Source organism: Scardinius erythrophthalmus (genome assembly GCF_964197995.2).
Source record: "Scardinius erythrophthalmus genome assembly, chromosome: 1".
Classification (NCBI taxonomy): Eukaryota; Metazoa; Chordata; class Actinopteri; order Cypriniformes; family Leuciscidae; genus Scardinius; species Scardinius erythrophthalmus.
The window spans coordinates 78,974,659-78,989,242 of record NC_138221.1 but is presented as its reverse complement, the minus strand read 5'-3'; the positions used below and the strand labels follow the sequence as shown (position 1 = coordinate 78,989,242).

The 14,584-nt window shown below is 46.2% G+C and overlaps 1 protein-coding gene across 1 annotated transcript; it reads right to left on the bottom strand.

Annotated features, from left to right (window-relative positions):
* Positions 1-5,841: 5,841 nt before the first annotated feature.
* LOC308691739 (uncharacterized protein) lies at positions 5,842-8,559 on the bottom strand. Its single transcript, XM_081367271.1, has 2 exons — positions 8,251-8,559; positions 5,842-7,557 (listed from the first exon to the last, which is right to left on the bottom strand). The coding sequence occupies exons 1-2, from the start codon at positions 8,533-8,535 to the stop codon at positions 6,052-6,054; spliced, it is 1,791 nt and encodes a 596-aa protein (XP_081223397.1). The 5' UTR covers positions 8,536-8,559; the 3' UTR covers positions 5,842-6,051.
* Positions 8,560-14,584: the final 6,025 nt, after the last annotated feature.

Sequence of the window (14,584 nt, the reverse complement as noted above, 5' to 3'; positions counted from 1 at the left end):
GGTCTGGATCCTGCCACCACACATCAGGAGTCCACTTGTTTGATCCTTGTAAACAACCAGTCTGTCCGTTGTTGTGTTCGGAAAGTGTACGCCCTCTTGTGCTGCCAGGCATAGGTTCCGGAACACTTCTTCTCTTTCATTGACCGTGATTACACCAGATGACTCTACTACCTCCCACTTTTCTTTCTCTCCAATCTTAGTACACAGGAACTTCTTAGCTGCTCTCCAAGTCCATGCTACCGCCCCGACCAGCCGTCTTAGACTGCTGAAGCGCCTTTCGTCCAATAGCTTTTGGACTGCTGCTACTGCCGGTGGTCTTCTGGACTTGGACTCTGTCTCCTGGACTCTGATTGGATCTTTCGCTTTCTGTTGACTTCGGGTGAGTACTGCAACAAATGTTTTCTTCTGCATTTTTGTGATATTGTCTCCTGCCTGTGCAGCAATATCTTTGGCTGATTTTTTCGGCCACTCACTCTCAGGAAGCTGAAGGAACTGTGGACCCGACTGCCACTCGGATTCCTCAGTTAGATTATCAGGACTGGCCCCTCTGGTGATGATATCTGCAATGTTCGCCGACCCTGGAATCCACAACCAATCTCGGATGTCAGTACTGCTCTGGATCTCGCCAACTCGATTCGCAAAGAAGGTCTGATAACCATAACTTTCACGCTGTATTGCGCCCAAGATGGTCTGACTGTCGACGAGATGGTACCACCTCTCGACATCGATTCTGCAGTGTTTCTGGAAGTAGTTTTTCAGCCGAGCTGCAAAGACTGCTCCGCACAACTCGGCTTTCACAGGGTCACCCTTGTGGTCTAGAGGGGTCAGCTTGGCCTTAGATTCGACTAGCCTCACAACGACACCATGGCTGCAGCTCCAACGAAGGTACAGCACGGCGCCATATGCGTGCTCACTACCATCAGAGAAGGTGATGCCACATGGTCGTCCACCTGGATCTGGCGGTGTGAGGGCTCTGGTGAATCTGAGTAGCCTCAGGTCAGCATACTCTTCGAGGAGCTTTACTGCGTCTTCTCTGAGTTCTTTGGACAAGGCGGCATCCCAGGTGTCTTCTATGCAGTGCATCACTTTCGCTTCTTGAAAAGCTTTTCGGATCAGGATGGCTCCCTTCTGTTTTGCTGGAGCCACAAGGCCGAGGGGATCATAAAGACCAGAGACTTGGCTTAACAGTTCTCTTCTGGTGAGTGGGTCTGGGGTTTGGCTTCTTACTTCTTCCCTCAGTAAGTCCTGGCCAAGGCGCATTTTTCTCTTTTTCTTGGAGAAGTTCACTGCAATCATGATGTGTAACTTGTCGTCTTCAATGGTGTAACCGAGGCCAAGGGCTTTGTTATCCTCTTCAGTTAACTGGTTTGGCAGGATCACGGTCTTTGACTCCATCTTCTCACCTCTCTGCCCTTTCCTCCCACTTTGATCGGAGTAGACCCAGGGCTTCATAAAGAATCCTCCTGCTTTAAGGATCTGCTCGATGTTGGACGTGAGGAGTTTCAGGTGGTCAAGGTTGTTGTGAGAAGTTAGGATGTCATCAACATATACATCTTCCTCCAGCACACGTTTCTCCTCTTTGAAGTGGCTGAATAGAGGTAAGTTGGCGGTCTCTCGCATGGCGACTTGAGCTATGCAACCAGCAGGTTTGTCTCCGAATCTGACTCTTGTTATGGCGAAATCCTCTATCTCTGCATCTTCAGTGTCGCGCCACAGGAACCTGTGCAGGTGGACCTCTCTTTCCTCCAGCCAGACAGAGTTGTACATCTTGCGGATGTCACCAAGGGCAGCAAAGACACCAGCTCGGAACCTCAGCAGGACGGCTCTGATCGGATTCAGGACGTCAGGACCTTTGATCAGTATATCGTTCAAGCTTAGGCCTCTGTACCTCTGGCTGCTATTCCACACTAGCCTCACTGGGGTAGAGACTGAATGTGGATTTAGTGCAATCAGATGACTTATGTACCACGCTGGCCCCGTCCAGCTCTGCAGATCTTCTTTGGACAGCTTCACTGCAGCTTCGCGATTAACCATTTCATGGACTTGTGAAGCATAGGCCATTTTCCACTCGGGTTCTTTTGCCAGCTGCTTCTCCGTTCTGTGAAATGTGGCTTCAACTGCTCTCCTGTTGTTGGGGAGCAATGCTGGATCCTCTGTCCATGGATACTTGGCATGCCAGTGTGGTTCAGGGCTGTGGTGATCTCTTTTCACATACGTCAAGCCATCTCTCACCCTCTCCATCTCTCGTTCTTCAGCCAGCGTCATTTCTTTCCCCCCAGGTTGGCAATTCCCGCAGCGACATCCTCCACATCTCGGCTCACAAGCGGCTCCGATGCTTTCCCATTTCCACCACTTTAAAAAGTCTCTGCTGCTAGTGGCTGTATTGGACTGGGTGCTGGATTGGTCGGGAGACTGGCAAAAGACTGGATTTTTACAGGTGAGTTCAGTGTAATTGACTGCTGCGGTTCTCATGGATCTTGCGAAGTGCGTCTCCGACGTATGGGCCATTAATGTGACTTCTTCAAAGAGGTCCGGGTGCGTGCCTCCGATGGTCTTGCCAAGCGGGCCGTCCCAGAGCACCAGGTCACAGACGGAACGAACTTTCTGGGGTACCAGCTGCCCTTCTTTGTGGCTGATCAGGAGTTGTATTTCCCTCGGTCTCGCGAGGTCTTTGAGGGAAATATCTGGGAATATCTTCTGTAACTTAACAGCTGGAACATGCCTGTGAACTTCTGCAATTTTATCAAGTCCATAGCAGATCAATTGGTGTGACCTGAGGGTCCCTCTGGGAGTGCCAACACGTATCCTAAGGAGGTAACGCTTGGTTGCGACAGACACTTTCATCCCTCCAACCCCGTAAACCACCAGAGTCACATCTTCACTTCTCAGGTTCAACTTGCTCGCAGCTCTGTGTGTTATGTAGTTCGTGTCTGATGCCAAATCAATGAGTGTCCCAATTCTTTTTCCATCGTTGGCAGTGACGTCAAGGAGCATTAGGATCACTGGGTACTCCTTTAAGCAGTTGTCCTCCAGAAGACCTCTTTCAGCTACAGTGGAGTTGTATGCCCTGGATGCTACGTTGCAGAAGGCATCTTGACATTGCTGCGCCAGCTCCGGTGTAAGTTTGGAGAGGAACTTCTCCTGAATTTCAGTATATCTTTTGCCCTCAGTTGCCACGGGACTGGACTTGGGTGTTCTTTGAGGCTGGGATCTGGAAACTGGACAAAGAAGAAAGTGGTGTTGTTCTTTACACTCTGGATTCCCGCACAGGTAAGTAGTTTTCCTGCAGTAGTCGTCGTTGTGGACTTCAAGGCATCTCTTGCAGGCACCGATTTGTTGCGCTGCGTCCCTCTTCTCCGCTGGCTTTAGGTTAGCCCTAAACTTTCTGCAGAAATATAGTTTCTTTCTGTGCTTTGGGTCACCACAAATGATGCAGCCTGCTGTTTCACTGCTGGTCTTGGTTGTCTTTGTTCTGGCATACTTAAGAGACTTGGTCTTCTCCTTGGTGGGTTCGACGACGTCTTTCAGCTGATCTAGTTGTTCATATATGGATTCTTGTGATTTCAGGTACGTGATAAGCTTGTCGAAACGGTTCTGACGGTTAACAGCGTTTCTCTCATCAGCAGCATAGGTGAGCCAGTCCTTCTTCAGTGTTTCTGGGAGCTTGCCCTCGATGGATTTAGTCACTATCGGGTTCTTTATGGCATCTACATTATCCAGTTCCCCTAAATCATAAAGGGCCTTTTCCACAGTTTGGATGAGCTCTATGACTTTTCTTGGCTGGCCACTCCTTACTGGTGGAGTTGCTTGTAGCTCCTCGATGATCTCGAGAGCGATGGTGACTTGGTTCCCAAACCGGTTCTCCAGGATTCGGAAGATCTCGTCTGATGAGTTGTATGTTGACAGGCATAGATCCCTGGCCACCTTCTCATCAAGGCTATCAAGCAGTTGAAATTTCTTTACCTCTTTGGAGCCGGTTGGTTCGCCTTGTCTCTGCAGAGCCTCCCATTCTTGCCTCCATCTGTAGTAGCCTCGCTGGTTACCAGCAAACTTTGGTAGAGCTGTGGCTTTCAGCTTTATCGCTGCCACTGGAGCTAAACGGCGGCCTGGGGGTTCTTCAGTGTCTGGTTTTATTCTTGCTGCTTTGATGAAGGCGGCCTTCCGCGACACCAGCTGGGGAAAGTGCACCTCAAGTGCTCTTAGGCGGCCATCAGCGTCTCCTTGCTCGGCTGGCGAAGCCCAGCGGTTCCAGTTTTGGTGCGCTTCCTTTGCCTTGAGCACCAACTTCTCTAAGTGGGCCAGCATGAACTCATAAGCCTCCAGAGTTACGTCTAGCTGGGTGGAGGAGACATTTTTGCACTCACTCTCTGCAACATGTAGAGCTAGGGACAGTTCTTTTTCTCCATATACAACCCAGAGTTTCTCTCGAATTAGGAGTTTAACTTCTTTAGTCTTTTGCTTACAATATTCCTCCGTCTTTTCTACGTCGGCTCTCAGTAAGTCACTCAGCTCCTCTGCAGCAGCTGCATTGGACTCTGCCATGTAAGCGGCCTCGATCTCTTCGTTTGCCTCCATGACTCTGGAGCTCTCTAGTGTAAGCTTCTTGAAGTTCTCCTTTAACTCCTCTATAGACATCCTTGTGTGGGTCCTCGTAATGCTATTGGCAAGACGGGAGAAAAGTCTCTTAGCTGTGGTCCTCTCCACTTTCAAATCATCAAGTGACTTTGCCATTTTGCTCTCTTCAATTGACGAACAGCAGCTTTATCCTTCAGGCCCCAAGTGGAGTGTCTTCCCTCTCGGTTGTGGCCGCAAGCAGAATCTTCGCGAATCTCCGATGGTCACTGGTCACGGCGGTTTTTCATTGTCAAGTGTATTCAAAACATCATGGCTTCCCACACTTGAAAAAGGAAGGACTTGATCAGACTCAGGATTTCACTCGTTCTTCAATTTATTTGACCAGTAAACAAGGAAGGTGAAAAACCGGTAGCCCTTTTGATCTTTTCCTTTTCCCATAAGTTTTAAATCCGTGATTCTTTAGCGACTTCTTTCCTCTGCTGTTCTTAGCTGCGTTGCAAATCTGAACAAACTCACGCCACTTCTATTATCTGAAGGTTTCTGGCGTGTGCTACTAATTAACCTAATTTCGCTCACCTGCTGAGGCGCGCTGCGGAGCTGCACGCTCGCTGTTACGCGCATGTAGAATCAAGGCTGCTGTCATATGCGCCCGTGCGCAGACACACCTCCCGGCAGATCGCCGCAACAATATTACATTATTATAATGGTGCCTCTGATCCCCCCATTGCTACAGCAAAGGCTAACACCCAGTTGCAGGGCCACCACCACATCTCCCCACCCCACGACGCCGCTCGCATGCCAAGCTTCCCCTTTTCATTTTGATGTGTAGATATGCATGTGTGTGTCAACAAGTATATGATGCATTATGAAAGTGGGATGTGCAATGTAGAACCAGCCCAGGGCATAGGCCAGGCCAACACACAAGTCACACTTACCCTGTGTGTGTGTTTTTAAGTTTTCTTTTTAAGGAGCATATGTATCTCAACTAAAATGTGATGCATTGAGGCTATACAGATAAATGTGAAATGTGACTTGAATTAACATTGATTCTTGGGCTGAATGTCAAGCGTAGGGCATCTATCGAGTGTCTGTGCATTCGCTTTATTGATGTCTATGGGCACATGAGCGTGGATAGAGTTTGAATTGTTCTTCATGAAAATCCACATCGTTGTTCTTCGAGGTTTGTGTAGATGTGCATTAATGAGAGTCTACAGTACTAACTGAAAACAAATTATGCTAGTATGCACAAGAATTTGCAAACGTATTATATATTCACAGATGTTTTTATTAAGCTTTTTGTTTTTGCATACATTTACTCAAGTAAAAATACATTTTAAGCTGCTGTTAATTTCAGAAGCACATATGAGAGAGTTTATTTTTTATGTTAGATAGTTTGTAGGTTAGTAAGAGCTCCAAATACAATCATATTTGCAAAGTCATACTTTAGTATTAATTGTAATAAACATTGCAAACCATCTACTGGCTGCACTTTTTGCAGCATTTAGCCCAGTTGTTGTTATCATCCGTGTAGCACCACAGGTACTTGTAAGTGTGGTAGCCACAGGGGTGATCAGACCTGCAGGTTTGGCCGTTCACAGCAGAGAAGCAGTCATCAGAAGTACAGCAATCATCATAGTTGCCTTTCTCATCCGTGTAGCACCACATATAACCATAACCATAGTTGGCACAGGCATGGTTGGTGCGGCAGTGCTTCCCGCTCGCAGCTTTACTTCTCCAGAGCGGAGGGCTGCAGTAATCCCAGCCGCCTGAGACGAGGTAACACCAGTAGAAGTCGTAGCCGTATGTGCCGCAGGGGTGATCCTCCTTGCACCGCTCTCCGTGAGCCGTGATGAGAGAGTACCGCGGTGAGCACCGTATCTGTGTCTTCCCTGAGTTACACCTGTAGCCCTTGAGTTTGTGCTGGTACAGGCAGGGAGAGGAGCAGCAGGGCTTGGCTTGGCCTCTTGTCATGCACTGACAGCTGGAAACAGACGTGGACACGCTTGAGCACTGCGACCCATCAGCTGCAGTCATCTGATGCTCTGGGACCAACAGGCATTCAACAGCATCCGACCCCACAGATACAGCCCTTCTTCTGAGCTCAGAACGCCCAGAAGTCATTTTTTGTTGTGTGGCAATAATTATATAATTAATAAGACAAGCACTTCCAGCAAAAGCCTTCAGATACTCTGTCATAGGATAGTAACTGTCCATGCTTTCAAAGGCTAATTCTGCCGTCAGCTTGCTCACCTTGAGTTTATGGTCAGATGAGGTGATGTCGCTGCTGATGGCCCTTTTCACGGCACCAAATGTGTTCTGCGCATCTGAGGTCATCTGGACTCCTGGCTGATTAACTAATTTCTTAAATGCTTCCTTGTTTAGTTGATTATTGTCACCAAAACAGTCATCCGTAAAAATCTTAATTGACCTTTGTGTATTTGAGAGCTCACTATAGAGTTCGCTGAGCCGATCGTTCAGCTCCGACACACTCATCAGGCTTATGCCAGCCTCTTCTGGCTTGTTTTCCCCCATATAGCTGAAGGAGAAAGACTTTGTGTCATCGTTGTGGTGTTCATAACACACAGCCGTCCAGATGTGAGAGGGCACCGTCACTCTTTCATAGTCTTCAGAGATTTCCCTCTGTGGTATCCGCAGATTTGCTTGAGGTACTGTACCTGTGACAATGAAGGCTGTTGCTAAATTACTGTGAGTTTGAAGCATTTCTCCTAAAAATCTCCTCAAACTTTTCTCCCACTTCGCCCAGTGGTTACGGTTGAAACACGGGTCCATAGGTGCGGCGTTGGTCAGGGTAAACGTTGCCGTGCGGCCATCACCGCATTGGAAGCTGTTGGGGTTCAGGTGTCCACGATCATATCCGGTGTCGCTGTAGTCGTCGCTGGTGGCTTGATTCGCTTTATAAGCGTTTTTATTACGCTGAGTCTCAGGAACCATACGTAGAATTAGATCATCAGGGTTGGAGATCTACAGAAGAAATATTATGTTAGATGGTTAGTTTGAATAGGCAGGCTTTCCTGTAGCTCAAACAGTAGAGTGTTGGTGCTTGCAACACCAGGTCATGGGTTTGATTCCCAGGGAAAGCAAGACCTGATAAGAATGTAAACGTGTACCTTGGAATACAACGTAAGTTGCTTTGGATAAAAGCGTCTGCCAAATGCATGAATGTAATGAAACTAATAATCAACTGCATTTATTAATGTCAACTTTATTCATTCATTTAATAATGTTAATTTTTACATTTACTAATACATTATTAGAATCAAAAGTTGAATGTGTTAACATTAGTTCTGTGAAGTAACATGAACAAACAATGAACAGCTGTATTTTTATGAATTAATGTTAACAACAAATACAGAAACTAATGTATTGCTCATGGTTAGTTCATGTTACTTAATTCATTTACTAATGTGAACTAATGAGACATTATTGTAAAGTGCTACCGTTTTTATTTCTTCAAATGTTGTGTGGAAAAAGGTTCTGTCCTTACTTTCAATACTGTCTCTCAGTGGACATATTTAATGTTTATAGTACAGTAAAAGAACAAGCACCATCCATCTAATGTATTTTATATATTATTTGTAATGACAAAACAGAATGAAATGCAGAGCTTCAACTGCTAATGAACGCCTTCTGTTAGACAGTGAAGCACACAGTTACCTGTGGCTCTAAATGCCATCTGTTGGACCTTCCACTGTCGCTCCCGCAAGCCGGGTCAAATATGTAGGCGCTGTAGAGAGGAATCCTGTGATAAACAGAGTACAGTGTAGCGTAATAAGAAATTTGGAGTGACGTAAGCTGACAGATCTTCTTGGCATTCTGATCCATTCCTGTTGGTTCTTCATTTTGGTAGAAAAACTCTTTACACTCAAAGTCATCGGCTACTTTTGCCTGAGCACTGAATGCCCGTAGCACAATACAGATGAGCAGGCCCAGAACAGACATGGTTTAACGCTGGTCTCGTGTTATGGAGACACCAGAAGCACAGCTGCTTTAAGTACACCGTCAGAGTCAGTGTTGTTGTTTTGGGTGTGACTGAAATTAACAAATGAGAAGAAATGAGGAATATGATGGGACATTTGCTTCATCATGCGTATGGGACTGATTTTAGAGCGGTCACATTAACATTAGTTATAACTAACATGAACTAACAATGAAATGAATCTTTGTTAATATTAGTTAAAATACAACTGTTTATTGTTTGTTCATGTTAGTTCACATTGCAACTAATGTTAACAAAGACAACCTTTGATATTTTAATAATGTATTAGTAAATGTTGAAATTAACAGTAACTAAAATGAATAAATGCTGTAGAAAATTTTTTATTCTTAGTTCATGTTAACTAATCTAGTTCACTAATGTCAACTAATGAATCCTTACTGTAAAGTGTTAACATGGTTTCGAGAAACACTGACTCATTGAACTATGCTGATAAAGACGGAACTTGCTTAGTTGGCTAACGATGCTTTTGGGAACACACCCCAGCCCAGCTTGCGAAAAAACTATTGAATATTACTAGATCAGCCTCACAAAAATGCAGCCTGTTTAGGCTTTTTAAAAATCTTTTCTACCTTTTCACTGCAATCTAACATAAATGAAATGTCCTGAATTGAGACACTGAGACTGTGTTAAAGTGCCCCTATTATGCCATTTTAAAGTTTCCTAATGTTGTTTTGGAGTCTCCTACAACAGGTTTACATGCATCAAAGGTGAAAAGACTGTTTAATTTTCTCATAATATACATTTGCACATCATCACATTGTCAATGATTCTCAAACGACTCGTCTGATGAATCACTCTCTAAATTCCTCCTTCCGCGAGCTACTCTGCTCTGGTTGGCCAGACAGCTCAGTCTGTTGTGATCGGTTTACCACGTACAGCTCGCGTTGAAAACAAAAACGCCCATTGCCATAAGAACGTCAGCTGTCCTGAGGCTTCCTACACCGTAAACTAAAGACAGTAACGAACAATGACGTCGATTTTACCATATCAATCCGAGCGCGAGTCCAATGATGAAACACTGGAAGATCTAGTTCCCTTTCGAGAACGGTCACTTCGTATTGTGTAGCTATAAGCAGTGGGGAACTCCTCTCTTCAGACTATTGAAGCCTATATGTAAGACGCAGAGAGTGTCAAGCTCACTCATTGGCTGTGCTGCAGCAACTGCACACCCAATGGCGAGGCGCCTCTGATGTACGCGCCAATCAGAGATGCCAAAATGGGCATGGCTATGCCTATAAAAGAGCCTGTAATTCGCCATTATAGCAGATATTCTCTCCTTCAGTGACACTTCATGCCTCTGTCTCCTTTTGCAGCTAGAACGAGCCATCTGTGAACAGCGGACAGCACCTTCACTCGACCAGAAGCCATTTCTCTTCTGTCGCCATTCTCCTGTGGCCATCCGTCATAGCCGTTTCTGCTTTTCTGCTACTGTGTGCTCGCTGCTGCGACACTCAGTCTAAAAGAAAAATTTCGCGAGCATTGTTCCAAATGCCTCGCTCTTCATGCACCTTGTGCGGATGCCAACACGAAGTGCGTCACATGCCTGGGTGTGTTGCAGGTCTTTAAGGCCAAGCTTCTCCAGTCCATGGACGAGACTCTGAGGCCTTCCGCGATCTTCGAAGCTCCACGGATCTAGCACTTTGTGCTATTAAGGCAACCGCGCAGGTTATTGTTAGGGGCCATGGCCAACCTAGTTGTGCTTGAGCGCCAACTCTGGTTTAACCTCACAGACATCAAGGAAGCGGACAGGACAGTCTTCCTCGACGCTCCCATCTCCAGTAACGGTCTCTTTGACCCGGCGGTGAAGGGATTCTCAGAAAGGTACACCAAAACGCAGAAGTCGTCCCAAGCCATGCGACACTTCCTGCCTAAGTGCTCCAGCTCCGTCTCGAGTAGGCCCAAGACCACGCCGCCCCCTCAGCCAGCGACGTGGATCTCTAAGCCCCACCCTGTGGCTGATACCCACCACCACTCACGGCCAGCTAAGCGCTACCCACTGCCCCCGACCCAGCATTGTGTTGGACCCTAGGCCTCCGAAGACCTCCTAGCAACAGGGAAAAGAAGAGAGGGCTCGAGTCTCGCGCTAGTCGGACCACAATCAAAGAAAGCTCTTATAAATCTCACAGCTCCCTGTTTAGCTCAGGCGGCTGGAGATTTCTATATTGTAGAAACTGGGTCTGCTGCGCTGCGCGCACCCCTAGAAATAAACACTGTTTTCACAGCGATCCAAATAAAGCACATAAAGATTATGTTTCAAGCACACAACACGCGGGTTCCCGGTCCCCCTCCATTAGGTGGCCCTTTCCCAGTTGTCACTCTGACTTTGCCCAAGGTGCAAGCCTGTCCAGTCAGCCCCATATTAAATATGTGCACAAATCACAACATAATGGTATCAGATCCCCCTGTGTTAGGTGGCCAATCCCCAAAAATGTGTCAAACCCTAGCCACAAAGGCCCAGGCCTGGAAAGCCATCCCCGGTGTGTTGAGTTGGGTCATGAACACAATAAAACAAGGTTATTTGCTCCAATTCGCTCGCAGACCCCCAAAGTTTCAGGCAGTCGTTGAGACTTTGGTGAGAAACAGCGTGGCTCACGTGCTTCGCACCGAAATACAAAATCTACTAGCAAAGGGGGCGATAGAATTATTACCCCCTGCGCTGAGTCATTTGGGGTTTTAAAGCCGCTATTTTCTAGTTCCGAAAAAAGACGGCGGCATCAGACCCATTTTAGACTTGAGACATCTGAACAAAGCCCTCATGAGACGACCATTCAGAATGCTAACAACCAGACATATCCTCACGCTAGTTTGTCCGGGGTATTTTTTATTTTTTTTTACGGTGGATCTGAAAGATGCCTACTTTCAAATTCATATAGCGCCCCATCACAGGCCATTCTTGAGATTCGCCTTTGAGGGGCAGGCTTATCTATACACAGTCCTACCGTTCGGTCTGTCTCTGACACCTTGTACATTTATGAAGGCATCAGGGAGTGCGAGTGCTGAATTATCTCGACGACTGGCTCATTCTGGCGCAGTCGAGGACCAAACTAATGGCACACAGATCTTTGCTCCTCAGCCATTTGGAATGTCTGGGGCTCAGAATCAATTTACCCAAGAGCAAACTGTTACCCAGCCAGAATGTAATCTTTCTGGGCACAGTTATCGTAAACTATGAGAGCGTGGCTCACACCAGAGTGCCCTCTCTCTATACAACAGCTGATAGCCTCCTTCAGGGCAGGCGCGCACACACCCCTCAGGAAGTTTCAGAAACTTCTAGGTCTCATGGCAGCTACATCACCAGTACTCTGTCTGGGATTACTGCACATGTGACCGCTCCAACACTTGCTCAAGCGCCGTGTGCCAGCCCATGGATGGCAGTTGAGGAGCCTGCACATTATGGTGAATCATGGCTGTTTAATGGCCCTGGTTCCCTGGCAGGCCCAGGACTGGTACCAGGCGGGCATGACCCTGGGTGTGGCCTCAAGGAGGAAAGTGTTTTTTACAGCTGCCTCCAACCAAGGTTGGGGGGCACTGCTCGAGGGTAAGCCTGTCTCTGGCCTCTGGTCAAGCCCAGAGAAGAGCTTACACATCAACTGCCTAGAAATTAGAGCAGTCTGTTTAGCCCTGAATGCATTTCTGCCAAACCTCAGGGGACACCACGTCTTAGTCCACATGGACAACATGTCAGTGGTGTCCTAAATAAATTGTCAAGGTGGTCTCAGGTCGGGCAACCTGTAGACCATGGTGAGAGACCTCCTTCTCTGGACGCAAGCCAATCTGAGCTCTCTGAGAACGGCGCACGTCCCCGGCATCCAGAATCTGGGTGAGGACATGTTATCTCGAGACAACACTCCCCTAGGCGTGTGGTCTCTCAACCCACAGACAGTTCGTCTGATATGGAGTGTGTTCGGCGAGGCAGAGGTCGACCTCTTCGCCTCAAGAAACAACACTCACTGCGCAGTGTTCTTTTCGAAGAACAAGGACGCGGTGCTCCATTTCAGGCCCAGTCGCCCTCTTTATGCATTTCCCCCTGTCTTCATGATCCCTCAGGTCATGAAACTAGTCAGAGAGAGTGGATGCCCAGTCCTCCTAGTAGCCCCCCTCTGGAAATCCCGGGCGTGATTTCCAGAGCTGGCTCAGATGATGAACGACGTCCCTTGGCCTGTCCCAGTGAGGAAAGATCTCCTCACACAAGCGAACGGGACAACTTGGCACCCTCGCCCCGACTCGGGCCCTCCACGTGTGGCTCCTCAACAGGTACCCAGGGACCTCTCTGAGAATGTCTTGAATACCATCACTGAGGCTAGAGCTCCGTCTACCGGGCGCCGTATTGCGGTGAACACGTGGAAACTGTATCATTAACAGTGCATGTGTACAGTACATTAGCCGAGCTCTAGCATGAATGACTGATGTAACATAAACGTTGGTAAAACAAATCTTGCTCCATGCTTAATCTTTCCTCTAAGTAGTGAGATCGACAGACGATCTGCATTAATAATAGACACAGTTTTAGGTAATAGCGGCCCACAAATGGTTAGCATATGATTGATTAGCATATGATTAGTTTGTGGATCCTGTATTGAACTCCGAGATTTGAGAAGCAGTCGTCAGTAAAATGGGAACAAAGCAAAAGTTTAGGATTATACTGCTGTAATATCATGGTAAAGATGAACTTTAACCACTGATTCTTCACATGCTCGTCCTTGGGCAGTGAACAGAAACGGGTTTTACCTTCACATTGTAGAGCACAGCGTCTCCTGGACATGATGCTCTCCAGTGTCCACAGGAATCATCTGCAGTGTTTGCAGTTTTCCCTGGTGTCTGCACGGGCAATATGCTAATGTTTCGTCTTGACGTCACAACGAAACGGCTTATGACTTGTTTGAAAAACTATTCATTTCATTGACTCAGAGTCAACTCTTGTCTTTTGAAAGACAAAAACTTTATATACAGTGCACTTTCAGATTTTAAACTTTGCAGGATGTTTTCATTAACTTAGAGGTCATTTTCAAAAATCCATAACTATTGTGTGGAAAATAGTTGTTCGCATGATCATTTGATTCCAATTTATATACACACTGATACATGATACAGATTGGTATGGATTGCACTTTCCCCATGGTTCATGATCTGTTGTTAATAGCATCCAGTTTTGCATAATGACCCTATGGCAGGTTTGATTTGTACATGCTTCTACTTTTCATAAGAATGTGTTTGATGCTTTACATCCTTATCGATCGATGGTACAAACAATATTCTTACACACTGCGATTGTACAAATGACTTTCATTCAGGTGTAGTTCTCCTCCCCGGGGACAGTGGACAGTGTTTGGAAGGATACTTTCAAATTGTATTCCGTTACAGATTACAGAATACATGCCCAAAAATGTAATTTGTAACGTATTCCGTTACGTTACTCAATCTGAGTATCGTATTCTGAATACTTGGATTACTTCCACATTGAATTGCATTTTATAAGTGTCGGCCATCAAATCCTGCTTAATAAACAGGCCTATTCTTGTGGGGTGGGGGTGCAGTGATGCGGTGGTGACGCGTATGCCAATAAAGCACCTAAGATGTCACAAAGAACCGGCAAAAGTAATAAAATTATGAATATGTCAAACATAGAAAGGAGATATTTTTAATTGTTTATTAATAAACAAGTGTTTTCTTTGTCAGTGTCGGCTACAAAGATTAAGTTGACAATGCTGACTCGCGACCGCAGTGAACACGCCAGAGAGAAATGCACATTTCATACGGATTATGCAGAGAGCAGTTTTCATTGCTTTACCCCGGTCATAAAGTAAAAAAGTAAAGTAAAATTTTTTTACTGTGAAAAAAATAAGTATTTAATTAAATTTATTGTGGTATTACTACATTTTATTTAATTAAATGCATTTATTGTGAAATTACTACATTTTCAGCTCAATCTGTTCATTTTGACCACGAAACATGCGCTCTTTAATTAAGAGTTTGCAGCACAGCAGAAATAGA